This window comes from Lampetra fluviatilis, chromosome 1, assembly GCF_964198595.1.
Source record: "Lampetra fluviatilis chromosome 1, kcLamFluv1.1, whole genome shotgun sequence".
Taxonomy (NCBI): domain Eukaryota; kingdom Metazoa; phylum Chordata; class Hyperoartia; order Petromyzontiformes; family Petromyzontidae; genus Lampetra; species Lampetra fluviatilis.
Genome location: NC_136275.1, coordinates 1,632,854 through 1,647,019, shown reverse-complemented (window position 1 = coordinate 1,647,019; position 14,166 = coordinate 1,632,854). Strand labels below are relative to the sequence as shown.

Here is a 14,166-nt window from a genome sequence, read left to right as displayed (position 1 = left end):
TTGCAGCTCATCTTCCGATCGGTTCCCTTCCATTACTCTCCCTACTTATCTCACTATTAATCCAAAAACACGGCTGATAAATGCACCCGCACTTTACTTTTTTTTCTGGCGCCTCTTGCACTCATGTTACATTTGCACAGTTTTATATTTTTTTTATTCGGAGGGAAGCCTGGCCAAACGCCAACCTGCTCCAGAAATCCATCGTCAGCGACCCCACGATCCTCCAACCAGGATCTGACCTACGGAAGAAGATCTGGTCCTCGTTGAATCGAGATCCGGACACTCCATGCAAGATGTTTGGGACACTTTCTCCATGAAAATTAACGAGAGTCCAGTTTGAGACTGTGGTGGTGGTGATGGCGCGACATATCGGACTGTGCAGCATCTCGTGAGCGACCGCCCAATCGGATCATTCAACGGCAATATGAAATCAATCCACGCGGCTACTGCTGAAGCAGTCGAATGGATATCAAATCTCGACATGAATTTGTAATCTGTTGTGATTCCCCAAAATGCCATACGAAAGAAGACAGTTTTATATTCATTTTTCGTTTATGACCGTTAAATATCTTGGGTTTTTTGTCATTGCAATATTCCTTAAGGACTCGTTTGCTGCAATATTGAACTCGTTCTCTGCAATATTGATGTTTGTCTTGGTTTTGTTGTGCTCACGCCCCACGAATCTTCCTTGTGAAATAGCTGGGCAACTGGCTAAACGGCATCATCAGTGTAACAAATACACTCAAACGCAAGCATAGTGGTCAGTGCAGATTGCTTCGGACATTATTAGCTGCTGTGTTCGCCGTCACCAGGAATCGAGCTTATGTAGCTGGGTTCATGGCGCAATGCGCTAAACATTTGACCACCACCACTCCCACCGCTTGTACATACCGTGACCGATGCCAGGCACTTTGTGACCCTTTAACTGAGCTCGGAAGTAAACCCATCAATATTCGCTTGGTAACGGACAGCATAGGCGGGCCATGCAGATAGAATCTCGCATATTCAACAAGGGTTTGTAGAGCCATCTGGCAGCGACTGGGTGGAACTGCAGGAAATGTTTCATCAGCCAGTGCACGTTCACATTTGAATTGGGCCATTGTGTATTTTTCAACAATTATCTCTACTGCTGGATGAAAGTCACCCGAAGTTGTCGCGCCATCTCTCAGGGCAACGTGATGCAAACATCCACCTTAGCTCCTGCACGCGAGCGGATTAAATCGCTCCGTCTTCGCAGTTGGCTTCTTACTTTCTTTCGAGATGACCAGCTCGCTCGTTTCGACCCGTGGCACCCAGACACCCATCAGCCCTTCGAGCGCCATGTCCAGCCCAAGACCACTCTTCCTCCGGTCACAATGTCCCTAACTTGCGTACGTTCTCTCGTGCGTGCGAAAGGGAGCCCCGTTCCATACGAGTCGTCCTGGCAAGGGGACTTTTCTGATGGTAGCAACACAACACTCACAACTACACACACTCTCGCGGGAAGCTCTCTTGTCGCCAGTGAAACCCCGCGCTCACGTCGCATCCCATTTTTTTTAAACATCAGAATCAGACGATGTATTTATGCTGGAGGAATCCGATGAGCTGTGAAGTTCTTATTCACAAATGTCCAGTAGGGCCGAGTCAGAACGTTACAAATTAAAAAGATTATACTGGTAGGAACCTCCTGGTTACACCAGCCCACAGGGGATTATTGTGTCCGTCTGTCCGTCGTGCAGGAAGGGGCTGGGTGGGGAGGGAGGGGCTGGGTGGGGAGGGTGGGGAGGGGCTGGGTGGGGAGGGTGGAGCTGGGTGGGGAGGGAGGGGAGGGGCTGGGTGGGGGGTGGGAGGGGTGGGGCTTGGGGAGGAGGGGCTGGTCACCCCGTGGTGCCCCTATAAAACTCAACGTTTAACCTACTCACGCCGGCTTGTGCCCGCCCTCACAGTCGGCCATATTTGCGGAATACACCACGTCGCCGTTGACCCTGGCCATTGACCGAGCAACCCAACGTTCCTACCAGCTCCCTCTGCATGAGTGTTTTTGCTGCTATAAATTTGCACATGATAAGCCACATTGCTGAGTTACCATTTGTGACCAGGTCGCTTCTGAAAAATAAGTTAATACCTCAGTGGGTAAGATAAACAAAGAAAAAAACAGTTGAGTTTTATTTGTATATTTGAAGTGATTTGTTTACCTTTATCATATTCTGCACTCCTATCGTGTTTTTGTACTGTGTGTCGTTGTAACGTTCTGACCCCGTGCCCCTACTGGACATGTGTGAAAAAACGCTTCATAGTTCATCGGATTTCTAGTGCAGTGTCAATACAGATTCTGATTCATGTATTACCCCGTGTCTTAAGGGGCGGAGGCCTAACTATAACAGGGCGTGGTCTAAACAGGAAGAGGCGGGGCTTACAGAGGAAGGGGCGGTGCCCAAAAAGAAGGGGGTGGGTGCAAATAGGTGAACTTCCCTGTTGATATTCTTGGTTCTTTCGGTAAAGTCACGTAGAAGGGAAACAATAAAATAATAAAGTAATACAAATAGTAAACATTAAAAAATTCTCACAACGTTTGGACTGCAACACAAACAATCATCATCAGGTGTGAAATCCACAGCAAGATTTTTTTACAAATATTTTTTAAAAATATTTTTTACTATTTTATTATTTCCCTTCCGCGTGACTTTACCGAAAGAACCAAGAATATGAATCCCTGCAGTCACGAAAGCTTTACGTCAAAATTCCCCGTTGATATTTAACAGTCCAGTAATAAAGCTTTATACTGCACAGTAATCGAACACGTGCAGCGCGCACGCGGTGAGAGGCCAACTGGCCGATTCTATCGGTCGTCGTTGCCAAAGCAGCTTGCACCCCAAATCGTCGCATTACAAATTACGAGCTCGGCCCATTGCTGCTACTGCTGCTGCTCGAGTCGCTGTCGGCGCTCCACTTGCCAGGCCTGGCACGCACCGCTCACTCTTCTCTCGGCACTCCACTGCCCGGCCTGGCGCGCGCCGCTCGCTCTTCTCTCGGCGCTCGACTGCCCGGCCTGGCCGTGGCGGTTGACGCGCCCTCCCCCCCCCGGTGACGTCATCGCCTAGCCCCTCCCCCATCAGTGTCGTAAATGGCGGCCGAGTGATCGCCGGGCCCAGGCTCTGCCGCGTCCCCCCCGCGTCTCCCTCCTCCTCCTCCTCCCCGGCGTCTCATGCCCGGCGTCTCCCCTCGGCTACCTCGACTGCGTCTCTCCTCGGCTGCGCGTGCCGCCCGCCTGCCCGCCTCCCCGTCATGACCGTGCTCCAGGAGCCCGTGCAGGTACCACACGCAAGCCTCGGCGTGACCCAGGCCCCGTTGTGGGCGAGGGGAGAAGGAGCGCGGCCAGAGCGGCACGAGGGGGCACGGGGAGGGGGGCACGGGGAGGGGGGCACGGGGAGGGGGGCACGGGGAGGGGGGCACGGGGAGAGCGGCGGGGGGGAGGGAGCGGCACGGGGGCGGAGCGGCACGGGGGGGGGGGGGCACGGGGGGGGCACGGGGAGGGGGGGCACGGGGAGAGCGGCACGGGGAGGGGGGGCACGGGGAGAGCGGCGGGGGGGGGAGCGGCACGGGGGGGGCACGGGGAGAGCCGCCCGGGGGGGGGGGGCACTGGGAGACGTTCACAGTTGGGGTGGCAAGGAGCGCATGGGGAGTGGGGATCTGGGGCAAATTGACACAACGATTGGGCTGGCAAGGGAGAGAGCGTAGAGAGAGAAAGAGGAAGGGAGAGTAAAGATGTAGGAGGGTCAGGCGGAACAAGGGGAATTAGGAATAAAGAAGGTACTGGCCTGTCACGGGGGGTAACAAAGGAAAGGGGTGGTGGTAGTGGTGGGGGGGGAGTGATAAGTTGCAGGAGGGGGTGACAGCGTCTGTCTGCCCTGACCTGTCAGGGGGGAATAAGACGGGACCAGGGCAGGTGGGAGCGGATAATGAGGAACAAGGCTTGGCCCGCTTGGCAGGAAGCAGTGACCGGTGGAGGGAGAGTGGCAGTCGAGGTTTGGGCTACTGCCGGCTTTTTAGATGCCTCGTGTGACAGCAGCTGACGGTGACAGCCGCCCAAGATGCCCCATTTTTGGTGGTCACCCTCGCCTCTCCCACCAAGCGCAGAGATTAAAACCCTTTGTGACGAGCTGCTGCTAATGCGAGCACTCCTGGTGCTGCTGTGGTGATGATGGCTCCTGCCATTTAAGTACAATGCATTTTTTAAAAAATAACCACGTTGAATAAAACCAGGAGCAGCGGCTTGTTAGGGATATTAAAGGAATTTCCCATTCTTACAACCACAAGTTAAACCGTGGTCCCACTGATGAATGACAGTGCGTACTTGTATTAGGGGCCAGCCACCCCTAGGCACCTTAACACGTCTTGGGATCTCTGGGCCCCCAACGATTTCACTGCAAGGTGATGGTGCGTGGCTTGTTCCATGACCGTGTGGCATCAAGGAGGTTATAAGAGGCTTGTTAAGTGCAAACCGATTGCTTTTGTCACGTACATAATTCACATAGAGCCGATACATTTTAGTGTTAAATTATTACACTTCAAACAACGCGTTTACACGTTGCCCTTTTGTCTGTTGTTGCACGCAGGCTGCAATTTGGCACGCCTTGAATCACTACGCCTTCCGAGATGCCGTCTTTTTGGCCGAGCGTCTCTTCGCCGAAGGTACAGTGATGGCAACGCACGGGTATAATATAGAGCTTGCCCCTATGGTATGGTCCCTAAAGTTGGCTTGGTTTTGACAGCAGCAGTTTTGCTCCAGACAGCCTGCATTGTGTGTGGATTCTTGCAGTTGCATCAGAAGAAGTGCTGTTCCTCCTGGCCACTTGCTACTACCGCTCGGGGAAGCCGTACAAGGCGTACAGCTTGCTGAAGATGCACTCTTGTTCCACGCCGCAATGCAAGCATCTGCTGGCTCGCTGCTGTGTGGAGCTTGAGAAGTGAGTGCTCTTCACGATATCACAACTGAAAGAATGTATGCAAATTTTGGTGGATGTATCTGCTTTTGTGCTTGTGGTGTCAAATTATGAAAGGTTCGAACGATTGTTATTAAATGACTCTCAAACTACACTACCAGGTGAAACTATCGGACACCACGAGGTTTATTTGATAAGCGATGTATTTATATTGTTTAACTCTGCTAGGAATTTGTCCCTGCACTGGTCAAGTAGCTCAACCCTGTAAATCATGTAATTAGCTAGTTATCTCCACAGGCTTCAAAGCGTAAAGTGTTACGTACTTGTGAATGTGTATGTCACGTGAACAACCCTTGCTGCTATTGATTGTATAAGGCATCCAATAACAAAAGAGGTGTCCGTTAAATGTCCTTTCCAAAATTCTACTGTCTACAGTGTACCGATTCTGTCTCAACTATTTCAAATTGATTCGTTTTCAGGCCTGCATATTAGTTTTGTTAATGTAACTACCCTATGGTTTTTAACACTACATTTCTTATATAGGTTATGACGGTAATTTTTCGCCCATACCCCAAAATAAATTGTATTGCTAATTTTAAATAAAAATGCCACCCTTCGCTCGTTTGCTGTAGGCAAGCTTTATTAAATAAAACAAGATAATTGTCACAGTGCAATTTTGATCTATGCTACAGACTCGCAGAAGCAGAGCGCATCCTGGCTGGAGGCATCTTGGGGAAAGCCCGCACCTATGAGGAGATAACGACCGAATTTGGAGATGCTGCGTGCTTCGTCCTGGCCACACTCGGCCAGATCTACATGTTAGTCCGGGATCAGGGACGGCTCCTTTAATTGTTGCTCATTGTACAGCACACCCAGTACATTTGCCATTACCAACTAAACATGCATTCTAAGGTGGCTGTGTCACTCGTGGTCACTGTGTTTTTGCAGTAAAACTGAGCGTACCACAAAAGGTGCAGAGTGCTTCCAGAAGAGCCTGGGCTTAAATCCCTTCCTGTGGTCCCAATTTGAGGCCCTCTGTGATATAGGTGAGTGCTCAACTGTTATGCACGCTCTTATAATGCTTAATTTTTGGTATTCTATGGTTATTTCCACTTACCACGAAACTGTGCTTGATTACAGGTGAAAAGCCAGACCCGGACCAGATCTTCAGATTGTCGTCATTGCAGAACTTTGGGACCTGTCAATCCAACTACCCCACACCGTGTGGCAATGCTGGGCCTCGTGTGCAGGAAACTCCGGTCATGGAGACCCCACAGGACACCTTGGTAAGGATGAACTATTTGGTGATAGTGCATTGGCAGCGGTGCACAGGCACAAACCAAAAAAAACTCAACACGGTCAATAACACTGCCTTTAAGCGAAAAAGTATATAATGGGCAATATTTCAGGCAATGGCTCTTCACAGCACAGAGCGAGGTAGAGTGGTGAACCATGTGCTGTGAAGAAGGGCCATCATCCAAAGCATCACCTGTTATGTGCTTCCTTTTAAGGCCACAGTTTTGTTAACGAATGTGAGTTCTTGGTGAGAATGAGAGTGGAGTGCCAATACAAAAGACCAATTTTCTTGGGCATACAGCTGTGCACTATACAAGCATGATGTTGAAGTGCATCATAGTTATTTGTTAATCGGCCCTTCTAAATATGCTGCTGTGTACAAGATTTTGCATACGGTTTTAATTAAAGCAGAATCTTAAAATATAAATAGGTGTTTTCTGCTCTAGATGCATGTAGTTCAATATATATGGCAATTATGAGAACATTGAAATGTTGGTTTAATGACGCTTTATTTTAGGAATTCCAGAACTACACAATAAGTTACAAGCATGCTTATGTATTGCATACAGCATAGGTGACAACTTGTTTAATGCCAAATGTGTTACATATATGCTATATTATATTTATTTTGTTTAACTACTTGAAAAGTCATCGGACCAGGATAGTCTCATTTGAGAGTGACATAGGTTACCTTACCCAGCTTATTTGGCTCTGCAGTTCAGTATTTTGTTTTCTCTTTTTTTCATGATGGTCAACAAGGAACTGAACCGGCTAAACCTGGAGTCGTCGGTAGCGTCGCGACACGCACCACTTACACCGTCCGCCTCGGGCTCCGTCATCGACGTGTCGGTCAGCTCCGATTCGGTGGGACTGCTGACGGGCGACCGCAGCCTCATGTCCCGCCCGCCCCGAATGCGTGCACGGGGCACGTGGAGTATGCTGACCGGCTCCGCCAGCCCTCTCACCCCCAGGTGATGCGGCTTGCACGACGTTTCTTGGGAATTTTATCTGTGCAAATGGGTCATCGGCTCTAAGTTCTGCCGTCGAGTTATGTGAAAGTGCCTAAAAGTACAGGTTCTAGGGAATTCTTCTGGAATTGAGCAACTGCTATTTAAGCCACTATACCAAGACACACATGCCCCTTTACATACCATTCTGCAACATACAGTGATGTAACTGTTACTATTTCTCTAGCTTTGGGGTTCTGCCCATGGACACTCCAAGCTCGGCAGACTCCTCTGTCCTGTCAGGCATCACGCCTACTTCCGCCATGATCGAAACTGGGCCTGTCTCTGCTCCAAAGAAGGTACAGTGTTCTTCATGATATTAATTACTTGGGAGTTTGCCAATTTCAAATAATAACTGTTTAAACATTGTATGTATGATATTGCCTGTTTTTTTTTTATCAGACGCTGACTCGCCTCGGTCAGGGAGTGAAGCCAGTGTTTAGCCAATCTGGTAACAGCCGTGAAGTCGGAACAAACGCTCTGACCCAGAGTTCCACTCCTCCGTCCAGGTCAGTCTTGTGCAGGTACATTTCACTCATGCCAAATGTGAAAATTACTAGGATGGACACATTCAACAGAACTTTGTGTGGGTGGTGCCTCCTCCAGTACTACCCAAGTGCTCTTCCCTACGAGCGGTGCTCCTGCCAACACGTTCACCAACGCTCCCCCGCGGAGGAGCTCACGCCTGTTTACTAGTGCCAGCTCAACCGCCAAGGTGAGTTACAGTTTGAACAATTCGTAAGTCTCCTTTCAAATTAATAATGGTGCCTTCCCTGGACACTGCACAGTTGCATCTTGCTAATACCATTGGAGATTGGCTTTCTCAGGAGAACAGCAAGAAGCCAAAACTGAAGTTTGCATCGCCGAGCAAGTCGCTCAGCCGCAAGCCAAAGAGCAGGAGCAGTAAGGGGGGCCTGGTGCAGCCCAACCTCGGCGAGGGCCTGGACGGCACTAAGCCAGAGCCTGGCCAAATCGCGGAGAGGCTCAACCCTGCACAGGCCGTCACGCTGCAAAAGGCTGCGGCGGGTAAAATAGCATCGCTGGAATCACTTGCATACCAACGGCATGACTATTGTAATTTTTAAAATATATTCTGGATGAATTTATAAATCTGCGTTATTGTTGGATATTGACCATTTTTGATATTTAATAAAACTGTAATTGTACCTTTGGTTTTTTTGCTTTTCTTGCAGAAGGGCTAATGAGCCTCCTCAGGGAAATGGGGAAGGCCTACTTTGCACTGTGCTCGTACAACTGCAAGGAGGCCATCAACTTGCTGAGTGAACTCCCACCCCACCACTATCACACAGGCTGGGTTCTGGGTCAGCTCGGAAAGGCACATTTTGAGTTGGCAGAGTACACACAGGTATGATTGAGCACAAGCATGCATGTGCACAGTGATACAACCTTCAAGTAAAGTGATTTACTGTGTATGTGGCTAGACATGGCTTCTGATTTGTAAGTAATTTTATTTCATATTTGTTTGTATAATTTGCTGGTTGATATCAATGAAAGGAAAACGTGTTTTTGTCATACGTGCGTGTAGGCAGAGAAGATATTTCTAGACTTGAGGCACAAAGACCCAACACAGCTGGAAGGCATGGAGACATTCTCCACCACTTTGTGGCACCTCCAGCGAGATGTCGCCCTCTCTGCCCTGGCTCAGGACCTGACCGCTATGGACAAGAACTCTCCACAGGTGAGTCATGGTGGCGGTGGAATATTTTCACCGTGTGGGGCCCTTTCACAGTTCAGTCCTTTCAGAATAAACATGCCATCATTGCCAAAGCCATTGATGCCACCAAGCCTTGCCCATGCTTTTGACATTCTACTCGAGCCTACAAGTGCTGCACATAAAACACATGGCATCTCAAGATCTTTCCTAAAAGTATTCCACCATCTGGACTTCGGTCTTCCCCTTGGTCGTGGGACTTGTGGAGACCACTCCAATACCCTTCGGTCCTTTAACAGAGTTTATAAACGGTCAATAGAACATTTGTTAAATTGTAAACATGTGCCTTACATGATTTTGGGTTTTGTCAACTTGAGTCAAGGTACTGATTTATTTTATGTTCCCAAAAAGCCATCCTTAAGGCTCCACCTGCCACTAATTCCAATGCTTCTCTTCTTTGAAATGCAATTCGATCATGTTCACCTTAACTTATTACGGTGGTTTTTCAATATGCTAACAGCACATGTACGCCGTGGTAGCGAGATGTTAACTCCTTGGCATGCAGGCGGTCGTGGGTTCGATCCCAACCCTGATGCCTGTATATTTGGAATTTGCATGTTCTCTCCCTGTGGTTGCCTGGATTTTTCTCCCGGGTCCTCCAGTTTTTCCATCCACATTTAGAAACATGCCTATTTGGCTGCTATAAATTACCACTTGATAAACCACTTCGTTGAGCGATAATTTGTGGCCAAGTCACTTCTGAAAAAGAGCCATATAGCTCGGTGATCCTTACCTAGTAAAATAAAAAAAATTGTTTTATAGTAGTTTAACAGCTGCAGCTTTCCTCGAATGCTCGTGTTCCGGTAGACGTGGTGCACAGCGGGCAACTGCTTCAGCCTGCAGCGTGAGCACGACGTGGCCATCAAATTCTTCCAGCGAGCGATCCAGGTGGACCCCAGCTTTGCCTATGCCTACACGCTGCTGGGCCATGAGCTGGCGCTCATCGAAGAGCTCGAGAAATCCTTGGCGTGCTTCCGCAACGCCATCCGCATCAACCCTCGCCACTACAATGCATGGCGAGTAGATCTGTGCACCGCCCTGCGCCCTTGTGCACCCTGTGCACTCGCTTGCCTTGTGCAGAAACTACCAGGGCGAGTTGTGCATGTGTTTTTTCTTAAATGTGACGAAGCGGTGTGATTTAAAGTACTGTTATTCAAAAGTAAACATTTTGTCCTGCAGGTATGGCCTGGGCATGATTTACTACAAGCAAGAAAAATATAGTTTGGCAGAGGTTCACTTCAGGAAGGCGTTCAGTATAAACCCGCAGAGTTCAGTGCTACTTTGTCACATTGCTGTGGTGAGTGATAATACAACATTGCTAACAATTGTTGGTGCCATTATATTGTAAGTGCTGCAACACTTGAACGTCTTGAATGAGCTTTCTTTGGAATATCCCCTAATGTGAAAATGTGACCCATTTTTCATCCCACAGGTGCAGCATGCACTGAAAAAATCTGATGCAGCACTCGAGACCCTCACCAGAGCCATCAACGTCGAGCCCAAAAACCCACTGTGCAAGTTCCACCGTGCCTCCATCCTCTTTGCAAATGAGAAGTACAAGGTGAGAGCGCGGATTTCTGTGCAGGCTGAGGTGCATGCAAGCCTGCTCGATGCACGCCGCTCCATCGGCGGCGGTGCGAGTGGGATGTAATGTTGTTCCCCACTCTGGTTTTTGTTTGAACAGGCGGCCTTGCAAGAACTTGAGGAGCTGAAGCAGATTGTACCCAAGGAGTCGCTGGTGTACTTCCTCATAGGCAAGGTAATGCAAGTTTGTGAATGATGAAGGTACATGTCAACAAGGGACCGTCTTGGGTTTGAAAATTTTATTTTCAGTGTTGGAATTTATTTTGATCATGTTTGATGTCAAATCCCGATATGCGCCAAATGCGTTTCCTTCTGATCTTAGGAATGCTCTTGCTTCCGATAATAGGAAGCCACTGGAGCTATTCACTTTTAAGTATAGATTGAAAAGACATTTCATTAAAACTTATTTTTTTGTGTTTAGTTTGTTGTCATTCCCCCGGTTGGCTACGTACGGTGGGAAAGAAGGTCTACATACATATGTAGTTATTGACTCGGAGACACTAAGAGGAGGAGGCACTCTGTTTATTAACACGGCCTGACAGTCACATTTAGTTAACTACGGTTCCCAGTCAGGACAGCTGGTAGACTGCCTGACTGGCGACGCCGAGATGGTGAAGACTCCAGCAGCACGACGGAGATCCCCCCCACTCCAAACGACAGCTACGAGCTCCCCTCCCGGGGGGGGGGCCCTCTTTTCCTGTCAGCGTGGCCTGGCTCCGCCCCCGGCCATGCCCCCTTCTGGAACCTACGAGCTTGGTTCTCGACGTGTCCATTCCCTAACCTTTCCCCCCCTAGATCCCTCTCTGGTCTATCACGTGGCCTGCTGTCACAGGGCTGCTGCACGCTGCAGATCCCCTTCCCTGCCAGCGCTATGCTGCTACGTGACCGATTCTGTGTCAATACAATACACGCACACTGTGCCTGGGCATAAGCTGATGGCAATTATGTACATAGGTTTACAAGAAGCTGGGTCAGGGCCACTTAGCCCTCATGAACTTCTCATGGGCCATGGACCTGGACCCCAAGGGAGCAAACAACCAGATCAAGGAGGCAATCGACAAGCGGTACCTTCCGGACGATGATGAACAGGGCCAAGATTCGGCCATGCAGGAAATCATGGACTTCAACGAGAATGGTAATGCAGCTGCAGCAACACTCAAGCACTGACAAGATTTATCGCCGCTTTTCAATAGCTTATGATAACGCAAGCAATCTACATTTTCGTGAACTGGAAAAGTCATCCAGTGACCTCCACAAAATGCACTGTTGTTGTGTAAATGTAAACGTCGACTTATAAAATAAACCCCCCCCTCCCCGCCCCTCCCATCTTTGTGCACAGCGGAGGGGTTTGACTCTCACGAGAGCAACATGACGGACGCAGAGGACACTCAGCTGCATGCGGCGGAGAGCGACGAAAGCCTGTGACGGTGCCCAGCACCATCTGGAGTGAGGCGAGGCCACGACTGAGCCACGCGCATTAGCTGCACGACCCAGAGCCGGCGGTGCTATTAAAAAAGGGGTCTCGCTGACAGTTGCGGCACATCATGTCTCGCAGCCTCCCGGGTCTGCCTTCACGAGATGTTTCATGCAACATGCATCCACCAGAGTTCAAGAAGGTTGCTTAGGACACGTTTGTGGCTATGGGTGTCTCGCAGCTTTGAGAACATTGACATGTGCCCTCGTACGATGACTGCAAGCAACCATTTAATTGTAAAATAGCCCTGAACATGCTTATTGACTAGTCATGTTTGAGATAATGGGAGAGCCATTTCAATGCGATTGGCCTCCATGCTGTCTCTTTTAATGTGAAGTGCAGTCAGTTGCTGCACCAAGCTAGTGGATGTGGGTTTGTTTTAGCTCGCGTTAAAAGCAAAACCACTGAAGGTCATAATATACTCATCTTAACAATGGATTCAATTTTATTTCAATGGGCTTGCTTATGCTTCTGCTGGATTCCAATATTCTCATTTTTTTTTGCAGTGGTATATCCGATGTATGTAAATCTGTGCGTTTTTTTTTTTACTCGCTGTGTTGTATCCACAACTACAAATTTGGTGGGCTACCATCACACACTTGTTCTCATTACCACTAACTTCTCTGCGTGCAAGTGTATGCTTGGTCAATCTGTTCTGTGTGACTGTGTGCCTGGTTCTGTGATTATAAATGTATGCATCTGTAAATTGAACTAAATTACGGCAAATACATGTTCAAGTTTTTGTTTCAAAGTCCATTTAATAAAGGATAAAATGCTGAGTATATGAAACGAGCTGCAGCTGGTGCCATTTTTATTGCTTTTAAAGATGAATGGCATCGGATACCTCGTCGCTACTGTAATGTAGACTGCAGTATCCAGTGTATGTGTACTGTATTGTAGACGAATGTTCCAGTAAGGGGTCCAGGTTTCACAAGCATAGAGAAGACATTATTGTGGTTAAGACCCGAAGCGTCGTGTGGAGCGATAGCGGGTAGCTTCCACACAGCGTTACATCGCTGATAAAAAAAAGAATGCCGCTCGACCGATTCGGAGTGGGACCTCTGCTGTCAAACTAGAACTGGTCACAGGCACACTGCCAGGTATGGAAACGCCACTCTCTCCACAACTCCCCCATCACCAATGGGGAGTTCAGGGGGTGGAGTAAGTATGGCTTTTACCATTTCTGACGAAACAAGTGTTAAGGTGTTAACACCAAACAAACCTTTTGCAAGGAATCATATCTGCATCAAACATATGTACTTGTGGTGAACATGCACGCAAAACTACTCTGTTTTTGATACTGTCAAGAATGATCCCATGAGCAGGTTGGAGTGTTTGACACAATACCTATGCAGGCGATTTGTTTTGGTGGGGCTGATAGTGAGACCCCGCATCTTAGTAACACGCTCCAGGTTCGACAGGTGCGCCTCAAACTCTTGAGCAGCAATCACAAGATCATCAGCATACGCAGCATGGTTGACCAAATAGGGATTTGCGTTGGCTAAGTAATGTATCCTGCACGCCCAGCCACCGCATGCCCAAGCAGCTTTTGTTTGGACAGATAGAGGGGGCTAAATGGGTTCGGCACAGGCTACAGTAGAGATGGAGTGATGTGGTACAAGAGGATATGGAGCTGAGTGGACTTGCCGATGACTGGTACCAGCTGTCAAGATCGGTCTCTGTGGAGGAGGCTCGTGAAGAATGGTACTGGGCAGTTGGAGGCAGTTGCCCTTCAACAAGAGTGGATGGCAGAGGAGCGACGTTCACAACTAGCAGAATGCCGTGCAGCTGAAAGTTTCCACAGGAAATGCATCTGACATATTGACTGAGATATGGTACCTGGATTTGTCCCCTGACCTGCCAGCGAGCCTTCAACACTTCACCTAACTTAAAAGTGCACATAGCCTGGCACAAGTGCCGTTACCGTCACTTAGTGGCGAACGGCGATCATTGTAGACTAGTGTCAGTGCTGTATTGTAGGGTGTCGTGTAGGTGTACTTAAATAACTGCAGATACACCACAAGTCTTATACCAAAAGACATATCTGTATAGCCTCCACATACTTTTGGGGCAAGTGTGGTTGGTGAGGATGTAATGAAGGTTGGCACGGCACACGGGGGGGTGGATGACCACCACCCACACCAACAATCT

The 14,166-nt window shown here is 48.8% G+C and overlaps 1 protein-coding gene across 1 annotated transcript; it reads left to right on the top strand.

Moving 5' to 3' along the window:
* Positions 1-3,067: 3,067 nt before the first annotated feature.
* On the top strand, positions 3,068-12,804 carry CDC27 (cell division cycle 27). The gene is made up of 19 exons (XM_078879732.1): positions 3,068-3,291; positions 4,596-4,671; positions 4,799-4,946; positions 5,615-5,740; positions 5,871-5,968; positions 6,063-6,208; positions 6,978-7,189; positions 7,413-7,524; positions 7,628-7,734; positions 7,832-7,940; positions 8,053-8,251; positions 8,419-8,591; positions 8,772-8,924; positions 9,765-9,973; positions 10,137-10,254; positions 10,390-10,518; positions 10,642-10,716; positions 11,496-11,676; positions 11,881-12,804. Exons 1-19 carry the CDS (start codon positions 3,265-3,267, stop codon positions 11,964-11,966), a joined length of 2,484 nt encoding a protein of 827 aa, XP_078735858.1. The 5' UTR covers positions 3,068-3,264; the 3' UTR covers positions 11,967-12,804.
* Positions 12,805-14,166: the final 1,362 nt, after the last annotated feature.